Source organism: Bos indicus, chromosome 11 (assembly GCF_029378745.1).
Source record: "Bos indicus isolate NIAB-ARS_2022 breed Sahiwal x Tharparkar chromosome 11, NIAB-ARS_B.indTharparkar_mat_pri_1.0, whole genome shotgun sequence".
In the NCBI taxonomy this organism is placed as follows: domain Eukaryota; kingdom Metazoa; phylum Chordata; class Mammalia; order Artiodactyla; family Bovidae; genus Bos; species Bos indicus.
The window spans coordinates 105,568,913-105,583,050 of NC_091770.1; the positions used below are offsets into that span (position 1 = coordinate 105,568,913).

Sequence of the window (14,138 nt, forward strand, 5' to 3'; positions counted from 1 at the left end):
TGGGACGGCCCTCCCTGCTCCAGCGCCACCATAACTTTCTCAGCTCAAGCGTCACATCCTCCGAGAAACTCTCCGTGACCCCTCCTCCCCGATCTGCCATGGTTTGCGCTTGGCACTTCTGGACACAGTCCTCAGGGTCCACGACTGAACCCGGGTGACCATGTTGGCGTCTGCCTCCCCAGCGAGAGGTCGCATCTGCCTCTTTGCCCCGGGCTCTCTCCCCGGCTTCCTGGGAAGTGTCGGATGTCACGCAACATGGAGGGCGGTGGCAGAGAAAGCACACGGCACACTGGACTGGCCCCGTCTATTTCCCAGCAGGTGAGGGCAGGTAGCAGCTGCCTGCCGCGCCATCCAGAGGACCCAGCCCCAGGTCCCCCCCCCAGTCAGCATGCACCCCCACCCCCACCCCGGGGACCCTAAAGGACCCTGCTGGGCCCAAGCCCTGCCCGAGCTCCACACCATCAGTGGCCTGGGGTCTCCAGACCCGTCTCAACAAGCAGTGGGGTGTGAAGCCTGCAATCTGGAACTCGCTCCCAGGGTCTGGGAGGACCGCAAGCCGAGCCTCACGGGGAGGAGCAGGTGGGCGGCCGGCTCACGGCAGGATGGTGTGCGCGCAGGAGGCTGCAGGGGAAGGAAAGGGCTGGGCGTCTCCGAGGGATCCCACGTCTGCCGGGCACGCGCGGCAGCTCCCCTGGGGCCTCGGGCCCTGCAGAGGGCAAAGCTGAGCGGCCCTGGCCCCCAGCGCCCCGCAGTGACCCGGCCCCAGCCACCGGCGTTCTCAGGGGTCCCTGGGGAGACAGGATGGGCACATGCACGTGGCCATGACTTTCTTTAAAGGTGCCCCTGTCGCCCTCTGTCCCTCCATCCCGCACGGGGGCCAGCTCCCTGGCGTCTCGGGGTGGCCCCGGGGCAGTGCCGCCCACACCTCACCGTCTTTTGGGAGCACGGCCGCACGGCTGGCGAGCCCCAGGGCCTCACACGCGTTGACGAACTTTTTCATGCTCAGGAAGCTGCACGTGGGCTGTCTGCCTGCGGGGGGCGGGGCGGGTGCGGACCAGAGCCGCAGCGTCAGAGCCCCCGGTCGAGGGGCGCCCTGGCCCCCGGCACCACCCCTCACCAGAACGCCCCCGGGCTCTGGGTCAGGGACCTGCAGCCACTGGTGGGTGATGGGAAGCGTCAGCCGGGAGTGGGGGTCCCCAAACAGGCTCGGGAGGGGGGCCGCCCTGCAGGGCCCCGGGGGCTGTGGCCCCTGGACTCACTGAAGAGCAGCAGGGTCCTGGTGGTCCGGCCGGCCCGGCCCAGGCGCAGGTAGACCACACTGGCGCTGTAGTCGGGGACCATCACACGGAAGCCCTCCACGCCCCTCACTGGAAGGGAGGAAGCGCAGAATCCCCTGCTCACTCCTGAACACTGCGGTCCTTCCAGGGTCCCCGGGCCCCTACCACCCTCACCGAGGGGCCATCTGGAAGGGCAGCAAAGCCCCCCACCCCCAGGCCTGGGCTCCTGGGCGCACACCGGCCGAGCCAACTCTGGGCCACTGTGGCCTGACCGCGCATCCCAGCGTCTGTCCCCACCGGCGCATGCTCTCGGGGAGGACTGCTGGGGGCCGTGCGGTCAGGGATCCTGTCCAGGGTCCTGGGGGCTCAGAAAGCCCTGGACGGCCCTCCCCCAGCCCCCTGTGGCCCAGTGGGTACGCACAGGTGTTCCTGAACACCGGCTTCTTCCTGTCTCTCCGCAGGATTAGCGAGTGTGTCTGGCACCCCCGGGACCTGGGTGGGGGGAGCGGGCTGTGAGCTGCGGGCCTGGGAGACCTCTCGGGGCTCTGCCGTCCTGGGACATTCCAGCTGGGACCTGGGCCAGTCCCACCGCTCAGGGGAAATGCTCCAACACCCCTGCCCCCCAGCCCCCAGTGGGCTGTGGGGACTTCTCAAAAAAGCAGCCACTTGAGTTTGACAGCAGGAAGTGATGGTGTTTGGGGACAGTCCTTGTGGGATTTCCAGACTGACCCTGGGTCTGGTCCCCCCCACTAGCCCCCTCCCCTTCCCTGGGCTCAGGGCCCCCCACCCTGGCCCCCCCATCGGCCCCTCCCCTTCCCTGGGCTCAGGGCCCCCCACCCTGGTTCCCCCATCGGCCCCTCCCCTTCCCTGGGCTCAGGGTCCTCCACCCTGGCCCACGCACCGGTTCAAGGCGAGCACCACCTTCAGCTGGCCCACCTCCTGAACCTGTACTATGGACGCGCCCAGCTTCCTCTGGCCTCCATGTGGCAGCATCCCCTGGGCATCGGAGGCGACGGCAAGGACGTACCAGAAGCCTGAGAACTGCGGAGAGGGCGCAGGGCCTGCCATGCTGGTCCCGCCCAGCCCCAGTCTCCGAGGACCCCCAGGACCGGTGACCCCTGCCCACGGCCCAGCCCATGTCCAGGACCAGCCTGGGTGCCCGCTGCCTCCCAGGCCTTGGAGACGGACGCCCAGCTGGTCTGCGACCTGAGGCGGCGCAGCGCAGGGCCCAGGACGCAGGGACCGCAGGGCCTTTTCCTCCAGCTGGCTCCCATCCCACCGGCTCCCCCGCGTCTGCTCGGCCTGTGCCCAGGGCCGCCCTCACCAGGACCTTCCGCCTGCTGCGGTCTCGTTATTCCAGGGCTCGCCTGCTCCCCCCGCCTCCCCTCCACCCCCGGGCACCAGCAAGTGACTCGGCAGCACCCGTCTCGGAGCTCTGGGCTGTGGCCCACGGTCAGCAGTTGAGTTTTGAAGCCCCAGCCTGTCCCCAGAAGAGGCCCTGGGGACCAGCAGACCAGTGCCCAAGCCCCCAGCCAGCCCGTCCCGAGCTTCAGGGGCCCTCTGCCCGCTGCCCTCACCCCCTGGCCCCGGCGCCCGGCGAGGGCGCCGCGAGGCTCACCTTGTGCCAGTTGAGGTTGTGGGACTCTCGGGGGAGCTGCTCCTGTGCCCGGGAGCCCCCACCCAGCCCCAGCAGCAGGGCCAGCAGGGCCAGCCGCCAGCCCAGCCCCATCCTCGCCACCTCAGCTGCCCGCCTGGACGCTGCACTTAAATGCCCAGCCTGCCAGCCCTGCCGTGGGCGTCAGCTGACCACAGCCGTGAGCCAGCCTAGGGGGCCAACGGAGGGGTCTTGGGCCCTCCCCCCGCCCTGCAGGCAGGGCCAGCCCCACCCTTGGCCCTCGGAGCCAGCCTGGGACACCCCAGAAGACAGAGGCGTCAAAGATCCCGAGGTCACCTCCTGGGCCTCGGGTCACCGAGTGTCCCCTGGAGCCATGCAACCGGCAGGGAGGTTGCTGGTGCTCTTGTCCTAGCCCCACCCCCACCCCGGGGGGGAACAAAGCCTGGACGGGGCATTGAGTTACTCCCCGGGGTGTGCACACAGGAAGTGGGGTCTCTGAGGACGGGGCTGGGACCGTGCTGGTGCTGACGCTGGGGCCGCCTGCGTGATGCCCTTGGCAGGTCCTGACATGTGTGCATGTGTGTATGTGTTTGTGTGTGTTCACATATGTCTGTGTGTGTGTACACCCGATACCAGCAGAGTGCAAGATGACCCCGCCCCCCAGCGGCCCCTGCTTCTGCCAGGACTTCAGGACACAGGAAGACAGACAGACTCCGGCTCTCTGGGGTACCTGGCCCCCCACCCTGCCCCAAGGCCCCAGGAAAAGCCAAGCTCTCACGCCCGGGGCGCCGCAGCCCAGCGCCCTGCCCACACGTCACCCAGACCGCAGGGTCTAGCTCCAGCTCAGGTGGACGGGCCTCCTGTCGGCCCAGGGCCCGGGGGGACCCCCGGGGGGAGCAGCAGTCTCCGGCCCAGGGCCCTGCTTGGACACACGCAAGAGACCCCGGGAGGGTTTGTGGAACTGCTTTATTTGAATCCGCAGCAAGAGCCTGGGAGCAGGTGGCCCCCCGCCCAGCCCCTGGGCGGCTGGGCGAGGAGGGCAGTGTCTGGCCAGCCTCCTCCGGGCCCCTGGTGGGTGCAGCATTCACTGGAAACCAAGAGCAACACGGGCGGCCTGGACTCGCCCTCAGAGGCATCGGCTCCCCGGGGCCCCAGCCCTGCCCACCGTGGAGCCTCCGGAAGACAGGGGCCCAGGGCACCCAGGCGCCTCCTGCCACACAGGGGAGGGGTGCTCGGGGAGGCCGCTTACCGGGAAGACCTTGTGTGCGCAGGTGACTGGGGAGGAAAGGGGCCGAGGTGAGGATGGCCGGCCCTCGCCAACCAGCACCCTGGCCCCGCACACCGCCTGCCCCATCCACCCCGCAAGCCTGATGCTGGGCAGGGAGCAGGTGACCCCTTGAAGCCCCCCTGAGCTCGGCCTGACTCCCCGAGGCCAGGAAGGTCCTCAAGCCGGCAAACGGCGCCCCAGCATCCGGGGACACTCACAGTCCCTCTGGAGCTCGGCCTGCTGCTGCGACAGGAGGCCCAGGCTCCGGCTCCACTTGGCGAAGCGGCCCAGGGCCTCCTGACTGGCCAGGGGCGTCCGGCCTGCGGGGGAGGCGGGAGAGCCGGGCGGGGGTTGGGGCGAGGAGAAGCCCACCCAGAGAACCCGACAGGCGGCGGGACTCCCTGCCCTCTGGGCCCAAGGCTCTTCGCCACGTGCAGCCCCCCGCCCGCCCCCTCCAGGCAGGATCACTCCTGCCTCGGACCGGGAGCGGGGAGGGTCTGTGCGTGGGGAGGGGCCGCCCAGGACGCAGGCGCAGGGGCGGTGGGCGGTTTCTGGCCGGCGTGAGGCTGGTGGGAGGGGCGGAGCCCCGCGCACTCACTGTACAGCTCCACGGTGCTGAAGGCCTCCTCCTGGGCCTCCAGCTGTGTGAACACTATCGCGTAGTCCCTGAAGTTGGTGCCCAGCACCCGGTACTCCAGCACGCCCCGGGCTAGAGACAGGTGCCCCCGGGGGCGGGGGAGTGCGTCAGGCCTCAGCGGACCAAGAGCCCCCAGGCTCGGTCCGTCGGCCCCCCGCCCCCACCCAGCCCTGGCACACGGGGCCTCCAGGTGGTCTGGGGATGGCAGGTGAGCCCCAGCTCTTCCCAGGTCACCCTCCTCAGATCAGGTCCCCACAGGGGCAGAGGACACCCCCACCCGCACCCACCTCCCCAGACACCATAGCTGGAGGGCTGGGACTGACTGGCCCCGAGCACCTCCCAGTCCCCGGCGGAGCACCCCTGGAGCTGGGGTGGAGCTGCCCCTCCCCGTCGTGAGGGGCTGACCCCGCACACAGGGGCCTGGGGACGCAGCTGGGGTGGAAGGCCCAAGGCCGCTGGGGTCAGAAGGCAGCCGGATGGCGGTCAGGGGACTGGAGGAGTCCCCACGCTGCCCAGAAGGACCGTGGTGGCCGTCATCCTTACAGGGATTCGCGAAGACCCATCTGGAATTTTGTCTCCGCAGCTCCACAGCCTGCAGGTGGCATCTCTCCAGCCTGGAGCACAGAAGGATCCGTCATCACCCAGGTCCAGGAGCAGGACTGCCCGGACCTGGCCAGCGTGGCTGCAGGGGGGCTCTGCCTCCCCCTCGGGGGCCGCAGTTACCCAGAAACCCTGGTCTCAACCGCAGGTGAGCCATCGGGGCCGCAGGCTGGCTGGGGACCTGCAGAATATACCTCCCGAGGGACCTGCTTTGCCAGATCCACACGGAGAAAACTTGGGAGCACTGCTGAGGGCATGAAAGGCGCCTGAGACAAAGGGGGGTCTGCAGTTTGGGGTAAAGCGGCTCCACGTCTAAAGAGGCCAGTGTCCCTAAGCCGTCAACCCGAAAAATGAGCAGACGGCCTTCTGTGAGCAGAGCAAGACGAGCTCACAGCCAAGCTGCCTGCAAGACCCAGGAGTCACGAGGAAAAGCCTGAAAGGAGCATCACCAGCCCTAACAATGCACACTGTGGAGCCACGAGACGGAAAGCAACCGGACTCACTGGCACAGAAGCAGACTGATCGAAGGAGCAGAGCAGAGAGTCCAGAAATGAAGCAAAATGCCCAGGAGTTAGGTGTCACAAAGTGAGCATCTTTGGCCAGTGGAAGAAGAGGGACCCTGGGCAAGCATCAACGGTCACACCTCGCAGGTCCCCAGGGCGTAGCCCCGAGCAGGTCAAAGATCAGAGGCCTGTCAGCTTCAGGGAGGTGGAAAGACCTCCTAACAACTACATCACAAGACCCAGAGGCCCTAAAAAGAGCCAGAGTTACATCTACACAAACACAGAAAGAACTCTTCCTACCAAAAACTGCTGGAAGGCGTAAGAATGACAGAGTGGGAAATTAATTTGCAACTAACTTTCATCACAGACAGTAGCCAAAATCACCAATACCTAAGCGTTCCTGCGTGTCAATAAAAACCTACCCCAGGAAAAAATATGCAAAAGATACGAACAGACGCTGGGCTGGGAAGGAGCCCCAGAAGGAACAGGCCCCGAGATGCCCGCTCCCCTGTGATCAGAGGAGACAGTAAAAACAACCATGGGGCCATCGGTCACCCATCAGATGGCCACCCAGTCCCGCACCAGCTCGGGGCACCCGCCTCGTGTGACACGGGAAAAGGACAGACGCACTTCAGCTCCAGGGGTTTGTCCCTCCCAGGCCAGCGCACCAATGTCACAGCCCTAGATGTGTTTCCAGCTGCGAAAGACTGGAGACCGCTGTCTGCCCGTCAGCAGAGCCCTGGAAGGCAGCCCAGGGGAGTATTACTTGGCTCTGAAAAAAAGTTTCTCAAAAAAAGTCACATAGAGTCAGTAGATGACCCAATAATCCCACAATCTGGGTGTGTCTCCAAAAGAATTGAAAACAGGGTCTCAAAGAGATATTTGCACACCTGTGTCTACAAGGCCCAAAAGCCGGAAGCAATTCAGACATCCATCAGTGGACGAAAGGGAACTGGGTGTGGTCCAGCCCTGAGGTGGAATATTACTCAGCCTTCAAGGAGGAAATCCCGAACCAGGCCGAAACACGGTGAGCCTGGAGAACGCTGTGTTCTGTGAGATAAGCCAGGCACAGACCAATGTAGGGGGCTTCCTACCCCATCCCACCTCAGTGGTAAAGAATCTGCCAAAGCAGGAGACTAGGGCTCGGTCGCTGCCTGGGAGGATCCCACATGCTGCAGAGCGGCCGAGCCCCTGCTCTGGAGCCCGTGTTCCAACACAGGAGGAGAGGCCTGTGCAACTGAGAGTGGCCCCCACCCTCCACCCCCAGAGAAAGCCCGCACAGCACCAGAGACCCAGCAGGGCCAGAGTGAGCATAAACACAGCAACAACATTTTTCCTTTGAAAAAAGACTAATGCAGGATCCACTCATGCGAGGCCCTAGAGGAATCAAACCCAGAGACGGAAGCAGATGGTGCAGCCAGGGGCTGCGTAAGGGGACGGGGAGCGAGTGTCTGGTGGGGACAGGGGGTCAGTGTGAGAAGGTGAGAAAGTTCCGGAGATGGTGGTGAGGTTTGCACAAGGTGAGTGTGTTCGATGCCCTTGAACTATGCACTGAAAATGGTCAAGATGGTGAATTTTATGTTACGTTTATCTTACCACAGCTTTGAAAACTTTAAGAAAGGCAAAAGAGAATAAAATCTTAAATGTTTCACAAGAGGGCAGAGAACCCGGGGGGCTGACACCAAGTTGTGGCTCGCCTGGATACTTAAGAGACTCGCGTGTGCTTGCGTGTTCCTGAACATCTCCAAGGAGCCGTCACAGATCAAAACCAGGGGCTGCCTGTGCGAGGGGGAGGAAAGACCCCTGCTGTCCACCTCCCCGTTTCTTTCTTTTTCAGTTTGAGGGCTCTGAGTTCCCTGGCCAGGGATGGAACTGGGGCCCTTGGCAGTGAGAGCACAGCGTCCTCACCCTTGCACGCCCGGGGAGCTGCCGGGGGACTCTGATCTTCGAACTAGGTAAGTGTGTTTCCTATTCGAAGACCAACACGTGAAACTCACCTCAACTCACAAAACGAAGCGCCCTCTTGCCCGTCCTCGGGCCCTGCTGTCAGGGTGCGCCCTGCAGCCAGGGCTGGGCCCGCCCCTTCCGCCCCGGTGTGGCCCAGGTCCTCAGACACACGCGCCTCCACACAGCAGGGAGCAAGGCCGCTGACCGTCGGTACCCACAAGCGGACGCCAGAAAGGGCTGGGAGGCCCCCGCCCCTGCAAGCGCCCTCATCCCCTCACCGTCCACGGCCGTCCCATGGGGCCTGGCCACATGGGGCCTGGCCTTCTGGGTGCCAAGCTTCCGTGTTTGGATGGCTTTTTGCCAGCCTTGTTAGGACTCTCTGAGCCTCATGGCTTTGGGGCTAAAGCCCACGACACGTGTGAGCCAGTGTTCACCCAGCACAGCAGGGCCCCCGCCCCAAGCCCCATGTCCTCTGTCCTGCTTGTCCGCCGCCAGGCCACCCCAGCTGGGCGGCAGCTGCAGCAGGCTCAGCTGTGGGAAGGAGCAGGGCAGACAGCCTCCTCTCGGGTCAGGGCTGCCAGCCGCTCAGGCTGCATGATGACTCCAGGCCCGCGGTGGTGCCCCACCAGCCATCCCGAGCGACAGGCGGGGACTTGGACACTTAGGTGATGTGGGTCCTCGGGGCTTCGTGGTCTCCAGGCTCCCCCAGGGCCCACCGGACCGTGTGGGCTCAAATGCACAGACCCACCTTGAGCGGCTGCTCAGGAGGGCCTTGAACAAAGAAACGGCCTCTCCTGCTGACCGGAGCCGCTGTCAAGCTGCCCAGGGGCCGGGGCGGAGGGGGCGGTCAGAGGCTGTGCCGGCCTCGCTGGAGAAGGCATGAGTCCCACCCAGGGCGCCCCTGGCCGGAGCCCAGGACGCAGACCCCGGAGACCCAATGGAGGGCGGAGCTCACAGCAGAGCCCGGTGCAGAGGGAGGGGAGGGCGGGCCGGCCACCCAGCCGCGCCCCCGGCCCCACCCACCTGTGCCGGGAAGCCCGCATCTTCAGGGTGTTCTGGGACGTCAGCATCACCTCGACCCCCTCGACGCTCTTTGTGGCCTTTTCCAGCGCGAAGTCCTTCTCCCCTGAGGCCACGGCGAGGACGTACCAGGACCCCATGAGCTGAGGGAGGGGGCGCAGGTGAGGGGCCGTCCCTCCACCCCCAGCCCGGCCTCCTGCAGCCCCCGTGGTCCGGGGGGCCCCGGGGGAGCCCGGAGACCACAAAGGCCCGAGGACCCGTGTGGCCCCAGGCCCGCACCAGTGTGGGGGAGCCGCCACCTGCTGAGGGTCCAGCCTCCCCAGCCACACGGCCCGGGCGCTGGGCACCAAGACCACAGCCAGCAGAGCGGCCAGCAGCGCTGCACGCATCCTCCCAAGGTCCACACGCCAGCGACCTGCCCGGGCCCGGGCTGAGCAGCCCTCCCGCCTCCGGATGCCCGTTTATATGGCTCTGAACGCAGTGCTGTGGGCGGCGCTCATTACCAGGCTCCCTCCTGCCTCTCTCCTTGTCCTCCAGCTGCGCCAGGGAGCAAGGAGGGGCTGGGACCGTGTGCAGGGCCCCTTCCACCCCGGCTTGTCCAGCAGCCCTCCACTTGGAAGTTTCCAGAATGAGCATCCTGCCTTCAGCTGCACCATCCCCTCCCTTCCAGGGCGCCAACCCTCTGTCGCTCAGTCTAGGAGGGCCAGAGACCCTACTCTTGAACCCAGGCCAAGGTCACTTCTGAGAAGAGAGGCAAGAACAAACAGTCCCTCCAGAAGCTGTGGTTTTGGGTATCTTTTGTTTTAGGCATTAAAAATTTAAAAAGCCCCCCCATTTTTTTGAAAGCTCCCACACGCTCCTGGCCCACTCCCCTTCCTGCCCGACTGGCCCTTGTCTCCCGCCCCACCACGGCCAGCACCCAACTGGACGCCCTGTGCCACTCGCCGCCCACCCACCATCCGGACCTGCCCACTCTCTGGGCAGCCTCACTGTGATGCCTCCCACCTCTGCTCACCATGAGCCTGGCCGGGCCCTCAAGGCCACATGAGAGCTTGCCCTGGACCTGGGCTGCCCACTCTGGGTCACTGGAGACCCTGCCTGGGAGCGGAGGTCAGAAGGTTCGGCAGGATCTGTCTGAGGCCCCAAAACCCAAGCAGAAGTACCTGGGACGATGCCCTCCCGGGGAGGGGGCGCCCTGCAAACCACAGCTCCCAGCCTCCTCTGCTGGCTGGCTTCCAGGGTGCTGTGGACACAGGACAGGCACCTTGGAAGGTGATGAAAGATGAAGCTGTCTGTCCTGCTGGGCCTTCCCAGGAAGGACCTCAGATAAGCCGGTGCCCCACCCCTGCCTGGAGACAGGACGCACCCTGCAGGAAAGGGGGCCAAAGAGAGCCCATCACACAGAGACCTGCAGAGAAGCGTCGCCCTGCCCCCAGGCCTGGAGGACCCCAGGGCCGGGGCCTCTGGCACAGACAGCCCACCACGGGCAGGGGTGGCTCCCTGTGGCTCCACAGAGGAGGCCTGGGGGCACTGGATGGGGAAGTGGGCAGGGGCTGAAGGACCCCTGCCCAGGAGGCCGAGCCAGAGCTCCTCCCAGCGCTCTTTACCGGGAGGCTGGATGGATGGGGTGGAAGCCAGCCCAGGAGGGGCCCTCAGGGCAGGAGTGGGACATAGGGCACTGGCCACAGGCGGGGCCCAGCTGGGATTGCCCCTGCCGCCCTGCGCCTCCCCGCCAACCCCTCCTTCCCGCCCCGCTCCCCCCGCCCCACACCTGCTCCCCAGCAGCAGGCAACCTGCTGTGCAGACTGGTGGACACTAGGGGGCGAGCTTGGGCGCTGAGGAAGTGGGTGGGGGTGGCGGCCACGCAGAGCTTAGTGCCTCCCACATGGCCTCGGACCCAGCGCTGCCCTGGACCTTCCTGCTGGCTCCTGCTCAGCACCCAGAGCAGCCTCTGGGAGCCCTGAAACCCTCCCTGTGACCCCCACCCCCCAGCTCTCCAGACCTGAAACCCTCCCTGTGACCCCCCAGCTCTCTAGCCCTGAAACCCTCCCTGTGACCCCCCACCCCCACCCCCAGCTCTCTAGCCCTGAAATCCTTCCTGTGACCCCCCGTCCCCCAGCTCTCTTTGTCCTGGGCAGCTGTCGCCCCCCCCTGGCTGGGCTGTGTCCACCTGCGTGTGCCAGCTCATGGCCAGATGTCGGCTTCCTGGCATGACTTGCTGCCCCCCTGGGGCATTTCTCCACAGAGACCCCATACGCATCAGTCTCCCCCAGCCCAGCACCTGGTAACCACTAAGCTCCTTTCTGTCTCTGAGGACTTGCTATTATGCATGTCCCATAGGGGGCTCCTACACCACGTCGTGGCCTTAGGGGTCTGGCCTCTCACCCAGCACCCTGTCTTCGAGGTTCATCGTGTTCTTATATGGACAATCGTCCAATGTGTGGATAGACCACATTTGCTTATCCAGGCAACCCTTCAGCGGAATGTGCGAGTGCTAACTCACTTCAGCTGTGCCTGAGTCTGTGCGGCCCCATGGACTGTAGCCCACCAGGCTCCTCTGTCCATGGGGATTCTCCAGGCAGGAATACTGGAGTGGGTTGCCGTGCCCGCCTCCAGGGGATCTTCCAGACACAGGGATCAAACCTGCGTCTTTCACGTCTCCTCACTGGCAGGCATGTTCTTTGCCGCTGGTGCCACCTGGGAAGCCCGGCCCTTTAGCAGACCTCACCTCAGTGTAAGGCAGCTTTCCTTCTAGGGGACCCCTCCCCAGCTCAGTGAACCGCAGACCCCATCTAAGCTCTTCCACCAGCCCTGCGAGCGGCGTCTCTTTGCTATCGCCCTGTGGCCACTTCTGGGACTGCACCTTCTTGGGTCCAGGGCCTCGCCAGCTCCGGTCTGCCCACCGCCCACCAAGGCACCTCTCCTGCCGGTGCCCCCGTCCTCATCCTGAGCCGCCACAAACCCCCTCTGCACACAGCAGAGCATGTGCTAGCCTCCTCCAGGGCGCTGAGGCCTGCAGGACGCGATGGAGGCCCTGGCCGCAGTGCCCGGCCCACTGTGTGTGTGGGGCCCCCACTGAGCCGCTGCTGTCTGGGCCTGCGGTGCCAGGCACTCAGGGCCACCTCAGGCCGGATGTGGCCACACAGACCTGCCAGCAGGCAAATGCATGCTGTGAGGTTTCCAGTTGGCAGACCTGGGGGTCACAGCGACTTGGGCCTGACCCTCGTTCATTCACAACGGTCAGTGGGCAGCGTCCACCGCCAGGCCCCGCACTCCAGGCTTGGGAAACAGAGGCCAATGGCTGGCCTGCAGGCTGCTGCAGTTCCTGTCGTCTCGGGGTTCACAGGAGAGCAGAGAACAAATAAACTCAGGAGAGAGCTGGAACGGTGCTAAGCCCCCAGGACACAGACCAGCGGTGGGCTGGGTTTGAGGAAGGCTGCTGACTAGGCAGAGGGTGAGTAGCAGGGACTCTGGTGAGGGGCTGGACAGGACCAGAGGGCCCCTGGGCCGGAGGGTATGAGCAAGAGGCCCCAGGCAGGCGGGGAGCGGGCTGGGCTGACTGCTAGGGAGCTGGGCAGCACTGGGCTGGGCTGGGCGCCGGTTTGCGCTTGGGGAGTTTCCACTCGGGGCGGGTTTGTGCTCTGCACCACAGTGATTCAGGAGCGTCTCAAGCAGGGACGCATCAGACTGATGCTTTACAAGGCTTGCTCAGGCCGCTGTGTGGAGAGTGGACTTCAGAGATGAGGGGGCTGGGGAGGCAGGAGGTGAGCGGGCATCTAGAACTCGTGATGGAGAGTCTCCAGACCCCGGCAGGGAACAGGCTGGTGGCGGGAGCGTTCTCTGTGGCCTTGGAAGCCGCCCCACACCTGAGGCTCAAGGGGGTCGTGGGGGGCCTGCAGGCCACAGTGACCTGTCCCTCGATCCCTGCTTGCTCTCACCCCACAGTTCTGTGGTGAGAGGTCTGACCTCTCCCTGCCACACTCGGATCTTACTTGGGGGCGTCGGACACGTTGTCTCCCTGCCCCTCAGCCCAAGAACTGGCATCTGGGAGAAGAGTTCATACAGTCTACCCGCCTACCTATCCACACTCAGTTCAGCTCAGTTGCTCAGTTGTGTCCGACTCTTTGCCACCCCATGAACCACAGCACGCCAGGCCTCCCTGTCCATCACCAGCTCCCGGAGTCCACCCAAACCCATGTCCATTGAGTCGGTGAGGCCATCCAACCATCTCATCCTCTATCGTCCCCTTCTCCTCCTGCCTTCAATCTTTCCCAGCATCAGGGTCTTTTCAAATGAGTCAGCTCTTTCCATCAGGTGGCCAAAATATTAGAGTTTCAGCTTCAACATCAGTCCTTCCAATGAACACCCAGGACTGATCTCCTTTAGGATGGACTGGTTGGATCTCCTTGCAGTCCAAGGGACTCTCAAGAGTCTTCTCCAACACCACAGTTCAAAAGCATCAATTCTTCAGCTCTCAGCTTTCTTCACAGTCCAACTCTCACATCCATACATGACCACTGGAAAAACCGTAGCCTTGACTAGACAGACCTTTGTTGACAAAGGAATGTCTCTGCTTTTGAATATGCTATCTAGGTTGGTCATAACTTTCCTTCCAAGGAGTAAGCGTCTTTTAATTTCATGGCTGCGGTCACCACCTGTAGTGATTTTGGAGCCCAGAAAAATAAACTCAGCCACTGTTTCCACTGTTTCCCCATCTATTTGCCATGAAGTGATGGAACCAGATGCCATGATATTCGTTTTCTGAATGTTGAGCTTTATGCCAACTTTTTCACTCTGCACTTTCACTTTCATCAAGAGGCTTGTGAGTTCCTCTTCACTTTCTGCCATAAGGATGGTGTCATCTACATATCTGAGGTTATTGATATTTCTCCCGGCAATCTTGATTCCAGCTTGTGCTTCCTCCAGCCCAGCATTTCTCATGATGTACTCTGCATACTAGTTAAATAAGCAGGGTGACAATGTACAGCCTTGACATACTCCTTTTCCTGTTTGGAACCAGCCTGTTGTTCCGTGTCCAGCCTGTCTACACTGTATAAGCATGAATACATGCTGTGGTCCACAGTTAGAAGTTTATTTACTTGGCTGCACCGGGTCTTACTTGTGGCATTCAGGACCTTTAGTTGCGGCACGTGGGAGCTAGTTCCCTGACCAGGAATCGAACCTGGACCCCTGCATTAGGAACACGGAGTCTTAGCCACTCGACCCCCAGGGAAGTCTCTAGTTGAGGTGTAGTTTACACGCTCTGGAATTC

General features: G+C 63.8%; 2 protein-coding genes across 4 annotated transcripts; both read right to left on the reverse strand.

Moving 5' to 3' along the window:
* Positions 1-418: 418 nt before the first annotated feature.
* Positions 419-3,033, reverse strand: LCN10 (lipocalin 10). 2 transcript variants are annotated; one of them, XM_070798150.1, is made up of 6 exons: positions 2,896-3,033; positions 2,179-2,318; positions 1,699-1,769; positions 1,260-1,367; positions 931-1,029; positions 419-788 (listed from the first exon to the last, which is right to left on the reverse strand). In XM_070798150.1, the coding sequence occupies exons 1-6, from the start codon at positions 3,004-3,006 to the stop codon at positions 490-492; spliced, it is 828 nt and encodes a 275-aa protein (XP_070654251.1). In that variant the 5' UTR covers positions 3,007-3,033; the 3' UTR covers positions 419-489. The 2 variants fall into 2 exon arrangements, with proteins under 2 accessions (XP_070654251.1, XP_019825153.2); XM_019969594.2 differs by having other exon boundaries at positions 489-621.
* Positions 3,034-3,841: 808 nt separating this feature from the next.
* On the reverse strand, positions 3,842-9,655 carry LCN6 (lipocalin 6). Of its 2 annotated transcripts, XM_070799673.1 has the most exons (7): positions 9,166-9,648; positions 8,870-9,009; positions 5,340-5,410; positions 4,758-4,868; positions 4,378-4,479; positions 4,142-4,167; positions 3,842-3,979 (listed from the first exon to the last, which is right to left on the reverse strand). In XM_070799673.1, exons 1-7 carry the CDS (start codon positions 9,253-9,255, stop codon positions 3,977-3,979), a joined length of 543 nt encoding a protein of 180 aa, XP_070655774.1. In that variant the 5' UTR covers positions 9,256-9,648; the 3' UTR covers positions 3,842-3,976. The 2 variants fall into 2 exon arrangements, with proteins under 2 accessions (XP_070655774.1, XP_070655775.1); XM_070799674.1 differs by lacking the exon at positions 4,378-4,479 and having other exon boundaries at positions 9,166-9,655.
* Positions 9,656-14,138: the final 4,483 nt, after the last annotated feature.